This window comes from Microcaecilia unicolor, chromosome 4, assembly GCF_901765095.1.
Source record: "Microcaecilia unicolor chromosome 4, aMicUni1.1, whole genome shotgun sequence".
Classification (NCBI taxonomy): Eukaryota; Metazoa; Chordata; class Amphibia; order Gymnophiona; family Siphonopidae; genus Microcaecilia; species Microcaecilia unicolor.
In genome coordinates, this window is record NC_044034.1 from 5,274,668 (window position 1) to 5,294,259 (window position 19,592).

Below are 19,592 nucleotides of genomic sequence, written 5' to 3' on the forward strand. Positions count from 1 at the left end.
TTTTGAACTGACTGGAGGGGGGAAAGGTGACTCAGTGGGAGGCCAGCAAGAAACAGATTGCAATAGTCTAAACGAGAAGTGACAAGGGTGTGGATGAGGGTTCTGGTAGAGTGCTCGGAAAGAAAGGGCGGATTTTACGGATGTTGTAAAGAAAGAAACGACAGGTCTTAGCGATCTGCTGGATATGAGCAGAGAAGGAGAGAGAGGAGTCAAAGATGACCCCAAGGTTTCGAGCTGAACAGACAGGGAGAATGAGAGAACCATCAACAGAAACAGAAAACGGGGGGAGTGGGGAGGTGGGTTTGGGGGGGAAAATGAGAAGCTCGGTTTTGGTCATGTTTAATTTCAGGTGGCATTGAGACATCCAGACAGCAATGTCAGACAAGCACGCTGAAACTTTAGTTTGGACGCAAGGTGAGATATTAGGGGTAGAAAGGTAGATTTGGGAGTTATCAGCATAGAGATGGTAGCAAAAGCCATGGGATGAGATTAATGAACCAAGGGAAGAAGTGTAGATAGAAAAGAGGAGGGGACCAAGAACAGAACCCTGAGGTACACCGACAGGCAGAGGGATGGAAGTAGAAGAGGATCCACCAGAGTGAACACTGAACGTGCGGAGAGAGAGGTAGGAAGAGAACCAGGAAAGGACAGAGCCCTGGAATCCAAGTGAGGACAGGGTATCGAGGAGTATGCTGTGATCGACAGTATCAAAAGCAGTGGAAAGATCAAGTAGAATGAGGATGGAATAGAGACCTCTGGATTTAGCCAGGAATAGGTCATTGGAGACTTTAGTAAGCGCAGTTTCGGTTGAGTGGAGAGGGCGAAAACCAGATTGCAGTGGGTCAAGAATAGCATGTGAGGAAAGAAAATCAAGGCAGCGGTGGTGAACAACACGCTCAAGTAATTTGGAGAAAAAAGGGAGGAGGGAGATAGGTCGGTAATTAGAGGGAGAAGTAGGGTCTAGTGAAGGCTTCTTAAGGAGAGGTGTGACCACAGCATGTTTAAAAGCTGCAGGGAAAGTCGCAGTGAAAAGTGAGAGGTTGAGAATGTGACAGATAAAAGGAATAAGAGCAGGAGAGATGGCATTAAGAAGGTGGGTGGGAATGGGATCAGAGTAACAGGTGGTAGATTTTGAGGAAGAAGGGAGAAGTGCAGTTTCCTTAATAGTAACTTCAGGAAGAGGAAAAGGAATGAGGGGAAGGAGAGAGAGGGGAATGGACTAGCAGAGGGAGAGGCGGCGAGGTAGAGAATTCAAGGCTTATCTTTTGAACCTTGTCGTGAAAGAATTCAGCAAGGGTCTGAGGAGATAATGAAGGGGGAGTTGGGGAGGAGGGACTTTGAGGAGAGAGTTCAATGTGGTGAAGAGAAGTCGAGGGTTAGAGCCAAGAGAGTTAGTCAGTTGGATATAATAATCCTATTTGGCGTGTAAAAGAGCAGATTGGAAGGAGGTCAACATGAACTTAAAGTGTAAGAAATCAGCAAGGGCCCGAGATTTCCACCAAAGGCATTCGGCGGAACGGGTACAGGAACGTAGGTAGCGGACATTAGAAGTCAGCCAAGGTTGGGGTTTTGTACACCTTCAGAAGGACAATCTCCCACAGGAGGTGATAGAGGCAAAGTAGGTAGAGAATATTCTGGCAGATATTGGGTGCAATTTAACTGGCCAGGAATGGCTCCTGGCCAGTTAAATAGCACTTAACTGGCTACCCACAAATATTCACCAGGGGATAGTCGGCTATCTCCCGCTGAATATTCACGGTCAGCACATAGTGGTTAACTATAGCCAGCAAGCCACGGATATTCAGCTTCTCGCTGGCTAAGTTAAGTGGCCATATCAGACTGTGTAAATAGCAGGGCCTATCTTTGACTGCTATAAACTTAACTGGTCAATGCTGAATATAAACTTAGCTGGTTAAGTATATAGTGGCCAAAAAATCCCGGATATTCAATAGTGATCACCAGAATTGGCCCGACATTCAACATCCAGGGCTTAGCACCAAACACGGGACTTAGCCAACCTACCTCTCGCGGGCTGAATATTGGCCAGATAGTCATGCTTGATTTTTCTGTCTGCCGTCACTTGTCAAACTCGTTGGTTGATGACACTATTCCCAATAATATCTCCAAAATACACGACCAATGTGAGATCAAGCAAATAGAATGGCTTTTTAAAGCCATGAGTTCTGACTCTATGATATCTCTTGCTGTGCAGGGATTGAAAGCATCTTCACCAGATCATGTGGATGTCCAATGATACCGGTTCCCAGCCCATGACCTTCATCCTGATTGGCATTCCTGGACTGGAAACACTGCATCCCTGGATTTCCATCCCCTTCTGCACCATGTACCTGGTGGCACTCTCTGGAAACCTGATTGTGCTCCGTATTATAATAATTGAAGAAAGCCTCCATGCTCCCATGTACGTATTCCTGGCTATGTTGGCGGTCACCGACTTGGTCCTCTGCTCCACTACCTTGCCCAAAATGCTGAGTATATTTTGGTTTAATGCCAGGGAAATTTCTTTCAGTGGTTGTCTGACCCAAATGTTCTTTGTCCATGTCATCTTTTCTTTCGAATCAGCACTTTTACTGGCCATGGCCTTTGACCGCTATGTGGCAATTTGCAATCCACTGAAATATTCAACTATATTGACCAACCCAGTGATAGCGAAGCTAGGACTGGTTGGAATGATGCGAAGTCTTTGCATTGTGAGCCCCTTCATCTATCTTCTGAAGAGGCTCCCATACTGCAGGGCCAACGTTATTCCTCACACGTACTGTGAACACATGGGTGTAGCACGGTTGGCCTGTGCAGATATAACAGTCAATATTGTATATGGCTTGACTGTAGCACTTTTGGCAATGGGTTTAGATTTTGTGTTGATTGTTGTGTCCTATGTCCTGATTCTCCAAGCTGTCCTGCGACTTCCCTCTTCAGATGCCCGCATCAAGGCATTCAGCACATGTGCCTCCCATATCTGCATCATCCTCATATTTTATATTCCTGCCTTCTTCTCATTCTTCACACATCGGTTTGGTCATAATATCCCTCCACACGTCCACATCTTTCTGGCCAACTCCTACCTTCTGGTGCCACCTTTGTTAAATCCAATAATCTATGGGGTTAAGACAAAACAAATTCGAAAGAGAGTGCTCAGGATGTTTCATTAAAAGAGGAAACTCTTCACCCATCAGCCCTGAACCATTGGTTCATTCGGTAAAAGCCAGACAGGGGTTTTAGAAGAACTAGAGCAAATTAGCAGAGTAATAGAAGTCAACGTTGGAGAATTTTTGAGAAACTTTGGTGAGAAGGAACTTTGAAACTGGGATTGAAATCTGGATGAGCCTCAAAATTAAAATGGGGGGTTGTCTCAGGTAAGTCCTTCGTGTGCTTGTACTGTAAGAGAATTACCTCAAAATCTGAAAAAGAAAAAAAGTTAAATGTTACTTCTGCTGTAAAGTGCTAAGCCCCTAAGAGAAAATTTACACTGGCTTCCTCTGAAAGAACGTATAACTTTCAAAATATGCACTCTGGTGCATAAAATAATTCACGGTGATGCCCCGACCTACGTGCTAGACCTTTTTGACCTACCACCCAGGAATGCTAAAAGATCGGCACGCACATTCCTAAATCTTCACTTCCCCAGCTGTAAAGGTCTCAAATATAGATTAATACATGCATCCAGCTTTTCATACTTGAGTTTGCAAATGTGGAATGCTTTACCATTGGACCTGAAAATAATTCACAACCCAATTAACTTCCGTAAGGCACTGAAGACACATCTCTTTAACGTAACATACCATAATGATTCATAATTGGAACCGTAATTCACCATCATTTATTTAATAATCGGATTATTTCCTTCCTATATCGTATTGTCTAATTTTATTATGTAATCCACGTTCAATATGTGATACCAATTGTATATTTTTCCTTTTTTACCTGACTGTTCATTATATTATCCGTGTTCTATATATATGTTACCAATTGTATCTGTATTCTGAAATGGCATAAGTCATGACGGAAAATTGTAAGCCACATTGAGACTGCAAATAGGTGGGAAAATGTGGGATACAAATGCAACAAATGAATAAAACTGGTTCATACCACACTACGTTTACTAGATTTGCACGAGGAGACTACGAATGAAATAGCAAGGGGGCTACACTGGCAAAGCTGTGGGAAGAAGCTTTCTGTCTCATCCCTTCTTTTGCAACAGAGACAAAAAAACAAAAACAAAAACAAAGAAAAATGATAAAGTGTCAATAGGCAGGTTTTTAGACTTGTGACGAAGCGACTCAGCGACAGGAGAAAAATCTGGTTGTGTTTGAAGTCAATAAGCTAATACGCTTCTGAAGTCTTTTCCTCCGAACATCAGCAAGTTTTAAAAGACGTTTGTGGACAATTTAAAGCAGTAAGGGGCCCTTTTACTAAGCCACATAAGTGTCCACGCATGCCCGATGTGTGCCAAAATGGAATTAATACCCAGCAACCGCATGGCTCTCGCAGTAATTTCATTTTTGGTGCACGTCTGATATACGTGTCCGGAAAATAATGTTTATTTTCTGATGCGTGTATTGGATGTCTGCCAAGTGGCATTTGATGCACGCAGGTCATTACCATCCGGTTACCACATGAGACTTTCCTGCTTATTTTCGAAGGAGAAGGCCGGCCATCTTCTGACACAAATCGGGAGATGGCCGGCCATCTCCTAAACCCGGCCAAATCGGTATAATCAAAAGCCGATTTTGGCTGGCTTCAACTGCTTTCCGTCGCAGAGCCAGCCAAAGTCCAAGGGGGCGTTTCGACAGGGTACGGAAGGCGGGATGGGGGCATGGTTACGAGATGGCCGGCTTCGGCCGATAATGGAAAAAAGAAGGCCGGCTCTGACGAGCACTTGGCCGCCTTCACTTGGTCCATTTATTTTTAGGACCAAGCCTCAAAAAAGTGCCCCAACTGACCAGATGACCACCGGAGGGAATCGGGGATCACCTCCCCTTACTCCTCTAGTGGTCACCAACCCCTTCCCACCCCCCAAAACAATTTTTAAACATTTTTGTAGCAGCTTCTATGCCAGCCTCAAATGTCATACCCAGCTCCATCACAGTGTAATGGTATCAGTTTATTACTGAAATATGTAGCATATTTGCTGGATTATATATACACCAATATATTTGTGTATCTTTTAAAAATATATATTTGACACGGCAGCAGAGAGAATAGTTTCATTTCAAGCCCCTCTCTCTCCATTCCTTTTTCTGGGAACTTCTGAGAGCAGGGAATCACAAACACTTAACAAACACAAAACAGCTTCCTCTGCCCTCCCACCTAACAAAAGATGGACTAAGGTGGACACCTGAATAAAACAAAGAACTCAGGAGAAGCATAAACAGGACATTTGCTTGTCAAAGGTATACCTGCCCCTCCCATCAGCTTCCAGACATGTGCAGAAAGGAAGGACTTGTAATGTGTATCTGCCCCAGAGACTGAACAGGACATCAAAAGAAAATCCAGACTGTAAGTCTCGTGATGTCATACCAGGACTCAGGGGTCGTGTGCAGACATGAGACCAAGATACCACAATGCTTTGCAAATGCTCAGGGGTCGTGTGAAAACCAGGAAATCAGGACAAAGATCCACATGGCATATCCTCCTGCAGCTTGCAAGATATAAAAGCAAAAGCTGTTTCCCCAAGACTCAGATTCTCTTCAACTGCAAGCAAGATTCTCATCAACTGCCAGCAACTCAGATTCTCTTCAGCTGCAGAAGCCCTCCTGTCCTGAAACATGTGCTCATCAATCAGCTGGACCACAGCATGCTTGTAACAAGGACTTGTAAGTTAACATACCTGCTACTTTGTTCTATTTTTATGCACAGATTACCTGTAAAGATCCCTTAAAACCTACCTCTCGTGTGCAATTGCATATTAAATCAATCTTTTTGAAGCTAAAAATACGGTCTCTTTGTGTTCTGAGTATACTTAATTTATTTAATTTATTGCAATTATCATCTTTGGTGATTGGTGGAGAAATCAATATAAATACAGCACCTGCTCTTAAATTATAAGCAGTGGCGAGTTGCTCTAGAGCTATTTTCCCCCAAATAAATAATTTCTTGTAACAACAGCACCATGCAGGTCCCTGGAGCAGTTTTAGTGGGTGCTGCAGTGGACTTCCTAAATTATACCAATTCTTTTTAATATACAAGAAGGTATAACAACCTTAGTGGCCCTTTTATAAAGGTGTATTGAAAAATGGCCTGCGGTAGTGTAGACGCGTGTTTTGGGTGCACACAGAATCACTTTTCAGTGCACCTGGAAAAAATGCCTTTTAAATTTTTGCTGAAAATGGACATGTGGCAAAATGAAAATGAGTCTAAGACCTTACCGCCAGCCATTGATCTAGCAGTAAAGTCTTATCCGCTAACCGGGTGGTAATGGACTATGTGCATCAAATGCCACTTGGCCCAAACCCATTATGCACGTCCAAAATAAAAATCATTTTTTGGACATGCGCATTGGACGCACGCCAAAAATAAAATTACCACAAGAGCCATGCGGTAACTCCATTTTGGCGCACATTGGGCGCATGTAAACACTTACACGGCTTATTTAAAAGGCCCCTAAGTTGCCCATGCCTCTGAGGACTGCACCAAAATTTTGCTGTGTAAATTTGGGGAAGGTGCCAGTACTTAAATGCTAGGTCAACCTTCAGGGACCCTCCCCACAATAGCCAGGTCCCCTGCAACCAGTCACAGAACCTATGAAAAGGCAGAATTAGTGTGTAGAGCTTGAGCTCTTTCATTAAAACTTGGGTTCCATGGGTCAATTTTAGCAGACAATGGAAAAGGTGCTGGTACTCAGTACCCCCAAGTACCCCCTCAAAAAAAGCCCTGTATATATATATATATATATATATATATATATATATATATATATATATATATATATATACACACACACACACACATATATATATATATATATATATATACATATATATACACACACACACACACACACACACATATATATATATATATATATATATATATATATATATATATATATATATATATATATATATATATATATATAGTGACAAGGTGGGAGAATTCAAGCCAGGCAGGATCAGGTGCGGGGCCAAACTACACATCCCAGAAGGTAGTGGGAAAGGGAAGCAGGAAGGTGAATTCAAAAACCTGTCAGGGACTTCACATTGGGGCGGTGGAGGAAAAGACTGAAGGAAGCAGCAGCTATGGCGCTCAATGACCAGGAGGGGGAGCAGTAATGGAAAGACTCAATTTCTCTTGGTCAAAAATCAATACATGATGCCTTCCACCTGGGAGGCAGAGGGGGAAGCTAATGGATAAGCTGGGAAGAAGGAGCCAGAGTTAATGGAGTGTTTGGAGGAAGGAGAAGGAGAGAGTACAGGATTGCCAGGTTTGGAAAAGCAGATGGATATAGAGTGTGATTTTACTCTGGTGTAGGGTTGCAGGGGTTTGAAGGCAGTGGGTGGTCACAGGAGTCAAGTTGATGTGTAAAGGGAGGTGTACTGTCATCCTGCAATCACTCAAGAGAAAAGACTTTAAAACTGGAAACCAGGAGGTTTGAACTTTGGGGGAACTGAAATTTACACGGGGAGTTTTCTTTTGCTATGATTCTTTTTGGAACTGCATAGGACATTGCCTAAGTGAACTGAGTTGTGAAGGGGGGGGGGGGGGGGGAGAATAAACAGCCTTGAACTAAAAGCTGTGTTGCCTTGAGTCTATGGCTCCAGAAAAAGGAGGACGGATTGAGCCAGCCGGGTTTTACTTCCATTGCTTTCAATGGAAGTAATTGAGCCAGCCGGGTTTTACTTCCATTGCTTTCAAAGCAATGGAAGTAAAACCCGACTGGCTCAATCCGTCCTCCTTCTTCTGGAGCCATATGGTAACCCTACCTTGAGAGACTTTGTGTATGGACTGCTGGAGGGAGGAGCTGGATTGCCGAAAACCTGGTTATCCACAGACCAGACAGGAGAATCGTTAGGAAGTTGGCCAGCACCCCAGAGGGATTGCTACCAGGATATATATATATATATATATATATATATATATATATATATATATATATATATATATATATATATATATATATATATATATATATGTCCTTCTCTCACCCCCATATATTGGCAGCATCCTAGAGAATGATGTTATTATATTCAAAACAGAATAATGACTTATGCTAATCAGGGCAAGAGCACAAGATCTAGTCTAAGAAGCAGCATAAGGAGAGTTCATTCAAGTATCCTGAGATACCGAGCCATGTTTTTTAACACAGGATTCGATTACTTTTTATTTGGCGCACATCAATAAACAGTTTTAGGTCCCAGACTTGACTGAATTCAATGATTTGGGCAGCACTGAAAAATGACAATAGTTAGAAACAGTTTATTTATTTGTTTATTTCTAAATTTATGTACTGTTTCTCTGTCCGGGCTCCAAAACAGATTACAATACAGTAAGACGCAGAAATTGCGTAAGCTTACATAAACTCACTCAGGGGGTCTTTTACAAAGGCACGCTAGCGTTAGACGTAAGCAGCGAAGCAGTCTGTAATTTTCCATAGAAGCTTTCTGTAACTTTCCTTTGCTCTGGACATGGGCTCAGAGCCGAATAAAAGGGAGGGCTTGTCCCTACTACTACTATTTAGCATTTCTATAGCTTTACAAAGCGTATGCAGTACTGCACAAACATAGAAGAAAGACCACAGAGTTGGGATTCATCTGTGAGTAATGTACAGACTGCGCAGAGGGTTTGTTCCTGGTCCAAAAGCTCCTAGCTCTCGCTGTGAACCGGGCCCCCCCAGCTGTTGATAAGAGCCTGGATGATGGAGACCAGTGATGATTGTATGTATAGTGTAATTAGTGTTTCTTTCCTGGTCTAAGAACTCTTTGCATTGCTTAGATGTAGAGACCAGTGATGTAATGATTGTTTATACAGCTAACCATTGTGTTTCTAGAGCTAATCATTGTATATGTGCTAACCATTGTATATATCTTAATCATTGTAGAATTTAGCTTCCCTAATAAAGGTTTCATTTAGTTATTACGAATCCAAAAGAATCCACGGTACTTATTGGGTAGTCTGTGTCAGTGAGACAGGCTGTAAATCCATAGCAGTACACACCAGTGGCGTAGCTACGTGGGGCCTGGGCCCCCGTAGATTTGGCTCTGGCCCCCCCTGCCGACGACCCGCTCGATCCTCCTCCCGCCGCCAACTCGCCATTGCCTACCTTTGCAGGTGGGGGACCCCAACACCCCCCCCACCAGCCGAGGTCCTCCTCGCAAAAGACTTCCTTCTGTTTCTGACGTCCTGCACATACAACATGCAGGACGTCAGACTCACAGAACAAAGCCTTACAGATCAGCTGATCTGCAAGGCTTTGTTCTGTGAGTCTGACGTCCTGCACGTCAGAAACAGAAGGAAGCCTTATGCGAGGAGGACCTCAGCTAGTGGGGGGGTTGGGGTCCCCCGCCAGCAAAGGTTGGTGGTGGGATGGGGATCGAGCGGGTCAGCGGTGGGGGCAGGGGGGCAAAGTTGGTGGTGGCGGGGTCGACAATGACTGGTGGGCGGGCAATGGCGGGGGGGGCGGCGGCGCTGGTGGGGGCTAAAATGTGCCTCTTCACCTCGGGCTCTGGCCCCCCCCCCTCCCGCTGAAGTCTGGCTACGCCCCTGGTACACACACACACACATTATAGAATACTGTAAGTTGAACACACTGGATTGCGCACTTCTGTGCGTTAAGTAACCATAGACCTGGCATAACTGGGCACACCTAAATATTGGCATGTTGATTCCAGTTTACCTCAGTATTCTACTACTACTACTACTACTTAGCATTTCTATAGCGCTACAAGGCATACGCAGCGCTGCACAAACATAGAAGAAAGACAGTCCCTGCTCAAAGAGCTTACAATCTAATAGACAAAAAATAAAGTAATCAAATCAATTAATGTGAACAGGAAAGAGGAGAGGAGGGTAGGTGGAGGCGAGTGGTTACAAGTGGTTACGAGTCAAAAGCAATGTTAAAGAGGTGGGCTTTCTATAACAGAATCTTGGTGCCAGTCAGTGCGCGACATCACTTGAGATTTATAGTATTCCCCCCTTAGATCCCCCTTAGAGCCCAATTTAACAGAGAACATAGAGATTGAACAGCAATTTAGAAAGGACGTCCAAGTCTGTATGTAGGATATGGACGCCCATTTCTCACATATTTTACAACAGGCTACATGTTCACGGATCCTGTTCTAAAATATAGGTGAGATGGACATCCATGTGTTGGAAGCGTCCAGCATGAACATCCATTTCACTATTGTTTATGTTTGATTTATTCTTATTGTATGCTGCCTTGAGGGGCCCTTTTATAAAGCAGCAGTATTTTATTTTATCATCCTCACTTTAATAGTCCCTTATCGCTTGTTTGTCCTGTTTGTCTGTCCTAGTAAGCTCTGTCCCTTCTCCTTTCGAAAATAAGCAGGATAGTAACATAGTAGATGACGGCAGAGAAAGGCCTGTACGGTCCATTCAGTCTGCCCAGCAAGATAAACTCATTTTACATGGTATAACTTGGTACAATAATTTGGTATAATTTTATAATTTGGTATAACTTTACATGGTATCATTTTACATGAGTAGTGGGTTGAGAACTGAGACCCAGGTTCAAATCCTACTATAGCTGTTTGTGATTCTTTTTCCCTTTTAGATTGTGAGTTCTTCATGGACAGAAAAATAACTACCATACCTGAATGTACAACATTTCAATAGCTTTCAGGCTTACAGGCTTCTTATACAGTAAAAAAAAATCATTAAGAACTGAACTGGAATTTGAGCCTGGGTTCCCTGATTCTCAGCCCATTGCACTAACCATTAGGGTATTCCTCAAGTCTGCATGGAGGTCTATCAAGAAGTTAATTTTAAAAAGATTACCTGAAGCTGTGTTAAAGACTGGTACCCCTTGCTAGTTTCACATTTAGGGGAGGGAAAGGGACAACAACCATTGGGGGAATTAGGGAAGTGACTTCCCTTAATCCCTCCAGCGGAAGGCTGCTCAATCAGAGCACCTTGTTGGGCAGAATAGATGGACCGTACATGTCTTTCTCTGTCGTCATCTACTATGCTACTATCGGGCTCATTTTCGAAAGAGAAAGACGTCCATCTTTCGACATAAAACGGAAGATGGATGTCCTCCCAGGGACGTCCAAATCGGTGTAATCGAAACCTGATTTTAGACGTCTCTAGCGGAAGTTCGTCGCAAGGACTTCCAAAGTTCAAGTGGGCGTGTTGGAGGTGTAGCAAAGGCGGGACTTGGGCGTACCTAAAACTTGGACGTCTTTGACCCATAATCGAAAAAAGCAAGGACGTCCCTGACGAACACTTGGACGTTTTCACCCGGACGTGTTTTTCTTACGAATAAGGTTCAAAAAGGTGCCCGAAATGACCAGATGACCACCGGAGAGAATCAGGGATGACCTCCCGTTACTCCCCCAGTGGTCACTAACCCCCTCCCACCCTCAAAAAACATCTTTAAAAATATGTTGTGCCAGCCTCAGATGTCGTGCTCAGGTTCATGACAGCGCATAAAGGTCCCAGGAGCAGTTTTAGTGGGTACTGCAGTGCACTTCAGACAGACGGACCCAGGCCCATACCCCCCCTACCTGTTATATTTGTGGAGGAAACAGTGAGCTATCCAAAACTCACCACAAACCCACTGTACCCATATATAGGTGCCCCTTCACCCGTAAGGGCTATGGTAGTGGTGTACAGTTGGGGGTAGTGGATTTTGAGGGGGTTTGGGGGGCTCAGCACACAAGGTAAGGGAGCTATGTTCCTGGGAGCATTTTATGAAGTCCACTGCAGTGCCCCTTAGGGTGCCCAGTTGGTGTCCTGGCATGTCAGGGGGACCAGTGCACTACAAATGCTGGCTCCTCCCACGTCCAAATGGCTTGCATTAGGATGTTCTTGACATGGATGTCTTTGGTTTCGAAAATTGCCAAAAGTCAGAAACTTCCATGTCTAGGGACGTCCAAATCTAGGGATGTCCTTGGATTTGGACGTCTCTGACAGTATTTTCAAAACGAAAGAAAATACGGTTTTCCCCTCTTCTGGATTTGGACATTTTGCAAGGACGTCCAAATCGCAACTTTGATGTTTCTTTCAAAGATGCCCCTCCACGTTACTGTTCTCTAATCTGGACATGCCAACTACCAGGTCTAAATAACAACGTCTATTTTTTGGACATAAACATCCCTTCCTCTTCTGAAATCAGAATTGGTCATCCATATTTCATCTCCTCCCTAGTCCCACCCTAAATACACCCAGACCACACCTCCTTGCCATAAGGAGGAAGTGTTCTTTTAGACTTCCATGTCCTGTCTTTATAAAGTTGGGATTTGTATGTGCATGCAGTATGAAGATAAGATGCCATAATGGGTCAGACCAAAGGTCCATCAAGCCCACTATCCTGTTTCCAGCAGTGACCAATCCAGGTTACATGTATCCGGCACGATCACAAAATAGTAAAACAGATTTTTCAAGTCTATCTTAATGGCTTATGGACTTTTCTTGTAGGAAAACATTTTTTTTAAAAACCCTGCTAAGCTAACTGCTTCTACCTATCGAGGAACCTTGGATTTTATTGTGGTTTCTCCTGGTGGACATTTATTCTGGGTTTTATCTAGCATTGAATGTGTGATTTGTTTTCCTAATAAAGACTTGCTGCATTCCACCTCTAGTCCCTCATTTTGTGGAAATGTAATGGTCCATCCCTACTCTGACGAACTTGTATTGCATTTTGGTGTAGGGTTTTGATCACTTGCTCTGTACTTGTCCATTTTGCAAACCTATTCATGTAAGTACTCCCAATTAAATAGTAATTCTGCAATTTTAATTTTGTTTTTATTTTGGAGGCAAAAGTATATAATGGAGGATTAATCCCTCATGTAAAGCCATAGTTGAAACGAGCATGCTGGTAAAACTTGTGTGTGCCTTTGAGCCAGAGTAAAATCTGACATGATCATTTTTTCCCATGCACGCAGTGGTGGCCCTACCATTAGGCCACCTGAGGTGGGGTCTTCAGGCGTCACTCTTGTCAGACGGCATCCTCCCCAACCCTTTCTCTGAAATTTAGCCTTTACTTCCATAGGCTGCCTTGCCACCAGTCCTGGCCCCTTCCCTCTACTGTGGGCTGCCGGCCTCTGAGGAAACAGGAAATGATGTCAGAGAGGCGGGCCACTTATGGCTCCAGATAAAGGAGGACACACTGATCCAGTCCGGATTTTGCTTCCATTGAAAGCAATGGAAATAAAACCCAGACTGGCTCAATCTGGCCTTCTTTTTCTGGAGCCATATGGTAACCCTAGGGCCACTCACAGTAGAGAGAAGGGGCTGAGACCAGAGGCAGGGTAGCCTTTGGGAGTCGCTGGCGCCGCCTTGTTTTGAAAAACAAGAAAAGAATAGAAAAGGTAATTTTGGGGAAGGGTGGCGGAGGCAGAGAAGTCGGGCGACAGCTCATTTTCTGCCTCAGGTGGCAGATTGTCTTGGGCCGCCCCTGCATACATGTGTACTTCCTTTGTAAAATGGGGAACATACATGTACATTTTTGTCCTACCCATGGCCCACTCGAACCACTTCTCCACCACACCCCTTGAAATGTCTTTATACTATAGATCTCCATGTGTAATTAGTGTCTTTCTGAAGTTGTCATTTAACACGTGTATGCAATCTACGTGAGTAAGTGCCACTATTTACATATGAGATGCTTCTAAAAGAAGGGCCATAATCTATATAATAATTTGTAACTCTGCTTCCCTGGATGCCTGGCTGGCTGGGATTGTAACAGCATGCTGATGTCAGCTCGCCCAGTTGCGTAGCCAAGGGTGGGCTTGGGTGTATTAGTTGCTGCCCGTTGCCGGTGAAAATCTGCTATTTAAAAGGTATGCGGGAGAGGGAAGATATTTGAGAGACCATATGACATGCAGGTGAGAGAAGGAGAGACCACGTCATCTGTGGTATGAGGCAGGGTTCTTCTGCCCACCCATCTTGGGCCCAGGCCCACCCAAAATTGGGTGTCTGGCTACGCCCCTGAGCTCGCCTCCAGCATTCCCTTCCCCCTCTGTGTCCCGCCCTCGCATAAAGACAAAATGACATCAGAGGAGGGCGGGACACTGAGAGGGAAGGTTGGAGGCGACGCAAGTCCAGCCTGCTGCCGCTGCGACCTCAGGTAAAATGAACGGCTTAAAGGCAGGGCGGCAGGAAGAACAGAGTCACTGGCCATGGAAGGGAAGGGAGAATCGCTGGACATGGAGGAGAGGCCAGAATCACGGGACACGGATGGGAGGGGACGGGAGGGAAGAATAGCCTTGCTAGCGCCGTTTTCATTTTTTAGCGAAACGGGCTTTTTTGCTTGTATAATATAAAACCATAAAGATTACTTGTGGAGGGGGATTTTTGATATGACATCCAAGTTGGACTTTGGATGTTTTGCACTAAACGTCCTAAATCCAAAAAGAAAACATGACCATTTTCAAAACTGCAAAATGTCTATGTTTTGGGTTTTTTTTAATATTGTTTGCAACAAGCTTTTGTGCTCTGTACATTTATATTTTTAGGTCATTTTTGAAAAAAATTTACAAGTGAAAACCTTAGGGGCACTTTTACAAAGGCGCGTTAGGCTCTACACGTGTGCAGAGCGCCAAAATGAGACTACCGCGCCCCCCTGGTAGCAATTTCAGGTTTGCCGTGCACCCATAACGCCTGGATGATTCATTTCTTTATTTATTTCCTCCCACGTGTGGCATTTCCAATGGTAATCGGCAGTTGGTGTGTGCTAACCGGTCACCACGCGTGTAGCGTGTGAGCCTTTACCGCTAGATCAATGGGTGGTGTCAGTTTTACCGAACGCCCTTTTCCCGTCCCATTAAAAAAAAGCTGTTTTTGCAGATGCAGTAAAAACTGGCCCAGTGTGCACTCAAAACATGCGTCTACACTATCGCAGGCCAGTTATTACCACATCTTATTAAAAGGACCCCTTAAAAAATCAAGGCATTGAGATGTAGGAGGGGCCACCATTCAGTGGCGTACCAAGGGGGGGGCAGTGGGGGCGGTCCGTCCCGAGTGCACGCTGCTGGGGGGTGCCGCGGCGCGCGCCTGGCTCCGAGTTCGCTATCTTCGCTTGTTCGCTGCAGCTCCCTCTGCCCTGGAACAGGTTACTTCCTGTTCCAGGGCAGAGGGAGCTGCAGCGAAGTTAGCAAACTTTTCGGAGCCAACAGGTGCGCGCCGCGGCCCCCCCCCCCCAGCAGCGTGCACCTGGGGGGGTGTCATTTCACTGGGGGGGGGGAGGTATCATTTTGCCGGGGGGGGCACTGCACCCGGGGGGGGGGGGGCGCATCGGCGATCCGCCCCGGGTGCCATCCAGGCTAGGAACGCCACTGCCACCATTTTTAGTGGCCTGGTCCCCCAGACATCTCAGGAGAGCAATGGGGCACCCTATGGGGCACTCCTGTGGACTTTCATAGAAATGCTCCCAGGTACACATCTCACCATTGCTCCTTTATCTTGTCTGTTAAGCCCTCCAAAGCCCACCCAGAATCCACTACCCCCAACTGTACACCACTACAGTAGCCCCTATGGGTGAAGGGGTCACCTATATCTGGGTACAGTAGGTTTCCTGTGAGTTTTGGAGGGCTCACAATTACCACCACAAGTGTAACAAGTAGTGAGAGATATGGGTCTGAGTCCTCTTCTCAACAGTGCACTGCACCCACCACTACACTACTCCAGGGACCTGCTCTAATGGACCTGGCTATACCATCTGAGGCAGTCATAGAGGCTGGTAATATTTTTATTCACATCTTTGTGGAATGGGAGGGGGGTCAGTGTCCACTGGGGGAGTAAAGGGGGGGATCATCCCCGATTCCCTCCAGTGGTCATCTGGTCATTTAGGGCACCTTTTTTGTGTCTTATTCATTATAAATACAGGCCTAGATCAAAACGTTGAAGTTTACGTCCTAGACGTTTTCGTTTTGTTCTGTTATGGATGTAAAATGTCCAAGTGTTGGGACGCCCTAAGCCCACCCTAAGGCCGCATTTGAAATGTCCCCAACAAGCCCCTTTGTGATTTGAACGCATTGCATAGATGGGCGTTTGCAAAACAGGTTTCGAAAACACTGATGTGGACGTTTTGAGAAGATTTCGGTCCAAATGCTGCTTTATGACACTTTTTAAACATTTTTCTCTATCAAAAATGAGCCCCCAAATTAGAACTGAGAGAAATGTATTCAGCCTGCCAAAATTCTTTTGCAAATGCTGTAATTAGTCAGACATCACTGTGCACTGCATGAACAGAATTAACTTAAAAAATGCAAGAAAGTAATTGGATTGAAATGGCACTTGTGTATAAAGACACACAACTTCCTTCCTCAGGCAAAAGTCAAATGGCCTCTTTTCTTTCCAAGACAGCGAAACTTCTCCTCAGACATTAGCCGATAGAGTCCCGATAGCTTTCATCTTATTAGACCATCGGCTCCACCGTGCTACATGGTTTTGTTTCTTTAATTTGACTATAAACTAATTAGGAAATCCCGTGGGATGTTACAATGAGTGTTATAAAAGCTCCCAAACCTTCATGCCAAGCTTGATAATTCCTGAGCTTGGAACTGCAATCCATTTCTGTGCCAGTTGTAAGAAACGTCCTCCCATCCCAAGCTGCATGGTCCTGGTAAGTTAAGTTAGCTCATGTGGATGCCCGGTGGACTAAATGGCTTTTTGATATTGCTTTTAGCTCTTCTGAATCTGTAAACTCAAACAGATTATCCATCGATTCAGCTGTATCGATTTGAACTTGTTAAATGATAGTAAATAATGAGTTCAAATCGATACAGCTGAATCGATGGATAATCTGTTTCAGTTTATCGATGTATTATCGATGGATAATACTTTATTTATTTGTTTGTTACATTTGTATCCCACATTTTCCCACCTATTTGCAGGCTCAATGTGGCTTACATAGTATCGGAGAGGTGTTTGCAGACTCCGGTGTAAACAAATACAGATAGCAACATTCCATGTAGAATCTCAGATTTATTTGTTTGTTACATTTGTATCCCACATTTTCCCACCTATTTGCAGGCTCAATGTGGCTTACATAATACCAGAGAGGCGTTAGCAGACTCCGGTGTTAACTAATACAAGGTGATGTTGTGGTAAGATAAAGTTCATGTGGCACAGCCACATTAGGGAATCGAACAGTGGAAGAGTTGTGTTATGTCCATTACGTACTTTGGTTATGTTATGTTGCCGAGATCAGGTATTTAAGTTGGGTCGGTAGGGAAAGCCTTTTTAAACAAGTTGGTTTTTAGTATTTTCCGGAAGGATAGGTGGTCGTACGTCGTTTTCAAGGATATTGGTAGAGCATTCCACAGTTGTGTGCTTATGTAGGAGAAACTGGATGCGTAGATTGGTTTGTATTTAAGTCCTTTGCAGCTTGGGTAGTGCAGATTTAGGTATGATCGTGTCAATTCAGATGTGTTTCTAGTTGCTAAGTCGATTAAGCCTGTCATGTATCCTGGGGCTTCACCGTAGATAATTTGGTGAACCAGGGTACAGATTTTGAAAGCAATGCGATCTTTGATTGGGAGCCAATGTAGTTTTTCACGGAAGGGTTTTTTGCTTTCGAATCGCGTTTTTCCAAATATAAGTCTGGCTGCTGTGTTTTGAGCGGTCTGGAGTTTTTTTTAGGGTTTGTTCTTTGCATCCCGCATGGATTCCATTGCAGTAGTTGACGTGGCTCATTACCATTGATTGTATCAGGTTGCGAAATGTTTCCCTCGGGAAGAATTGTTTCACTCGTTTGAGTTTCCACATTGAGTTTCAGGACAGATTTACAGGTCCTGGTATTCAAGGTAGTGCAAGGTGCAGCGTGCATGAAGAAATGTTAGCTCCTGCCCCAGACTGTCAATGAAATTCTTAAACATCTTGTCCTCATCATCACAAGTATAGACAAAGCTGGTGAAAAGCTACTGAATAACCCCAACCAGTCATTTTATATCTATCATGGTAGTTAATAGTAATCAGTTGATAGGAACAAAAAATAATAACGGGGATGGGACGACTTCCCTATGAGGAAAGGCTAAAGCGGATAGGGCTCTTCAGCTTGGAGAAAAGACGGCTGAGGGGAAATATGATAATGAATGGAGTAGAATGGGTAGACGTGAATCGCTCGTTTACTCTTTCCAAAAATACAAGGACTAGGGGGCACGCGATGAAGTTACAAAGTAGTAAATTTAAAACTAATCAGAGAAAATATTTCTTCACTCAACATGTAATTAAACTGTGGAATTCATTACCAGAGAACATAGTAAAAGCAGTTAGCTTAATGGGGTTTTAAAAAAAGTTTGGAGAGCTTCCTAAAAGAAAAGTCCATAAGCCATCATCAAAATGGATGGGGAAAATCCACGGTTTATTTCTAGAATAAGCAGCATAAAATGTATTGTACTGTTTGGGATCTTGCCAGGTACTTGTGACCTGGATTGGCCACTGTTGGAAACAGGATGTTGGGCTCGATGGACCATTGGTCTGTCCCAGTATGGCAACACTTATGTACTTGTGATTCTGAATGGAATCTTGCTACTCTCTGGGGTTCTACATGGAATGTTGCTACTCTGGGATTCCAGAATCTTGTTATTCTTTGAGGTTTCTGCCAGGTACTTGTGACCTGGATTGGCCACTGTTGGAAACAGGATGCTGGGCTTGATGGACCTTTGCTCTGTCTCAGTATGGCAACACTTATGTACTTGGGATTCTGAATGGAATCTTGCTATTCTCTGGGGTTTTACATGGAATGTTGCTACTCTGGGATTCCAGAATCTTGTTATTCTTTGAGGTTTCTGACAGGTACTTTTGACCTGGATTGGCCACTGTTGGAAACAGGATGCTGGGCTTGACGGAGGACCTTTTGATCTGTCCCAGTATGGCAATACGTATGTACACTACAACATCTTGCTTTATAAGATGGGCGTGGTATGGGGAGGGGCCACTGTTCACACTCTGAACTGTAGAATTCTGGTGGTCTTAATGGTCATAGAGAAACTAGGGGGCAATATTATAACCGTGGTGTAGAGCAGTGGTTCCCAAACCTGGTCCTGGAGGCACCCCAGCCAGTTAGGTTTTCAGGATATCCACAATAAATATTCATGAGACGGATTTGCATGCACTGCCTCTACTGCATGCAAATCTCTCTCCTGAATATTTACTGTGAATAGCCTGAAAACCTGACTGACTGACTGGGGTGCCTCCAGGACCAGGTTTGGGAACCACTGGTGTAGAAGCATCTGAGCAGAAAACCCCACGGATATGCAGTGATGGTACCCGGATATCAGCCAGCCGGTGCTGAAAATCCGGTATCAGTGCTATCTCATGGTCACTGTGGCTTTGGATGTAGAGAAGGCTGTTCACTGGGTTTATTTATTTATTTGTTGGGATTTATTAACTGCCTTTATGAAGAGATTCATCCAAAGCATTGTACAGCAGGTACAGTTTAATATAGAACTTAC

The 19,592-nt window shown here is 44.3% G+C and overlaps 1 protein-coding gene across 1 annotated transcript; it reads left to right on the forward strand.

Moving 5' to 3' along the window:
• Positions 1 to 2,228: 2,228 nt before the first annotated feature.
• On the forward strand, positions 2,229 to 5,838 carry LOC115467810 (olfactory receptor 52D1-like). The gene is made up of 2 exons (XM_030199296.1): positions 2,229 to 3,165; positions 5,813 to 5,838. Exons 1-2 carry the CDS (start codon positions 2,238 to 2,240, stop codon positions 5,836 to 5,838), a joined length of 954 nt encoding a protein of 317 aa, XP_030055156.1. The 5' UTR covers positions 2,229 to 2,237.
• The last annotated feature ends 13,754 nt before the right edge of the window (positions 5,839 to 19,592 follow it).

Excerpts from the sequence above, each read along its gene's own strand:
- LOC115467810 (XM_030199296.1), top strand. The coding sequence starts at position 2,238 with ATGTGGATGTCCAATGATACCGGTTCCCAGCCCATGACCTTCATCCTG. Across the intron at positions 3,166-5,812 it reads GAGAGTGCTCAGGATGTTTC|AGCATGCTTGTAACAAGGAC; the intron begins ATTAAAAGAGGA and ends CAGCTGGACCAC.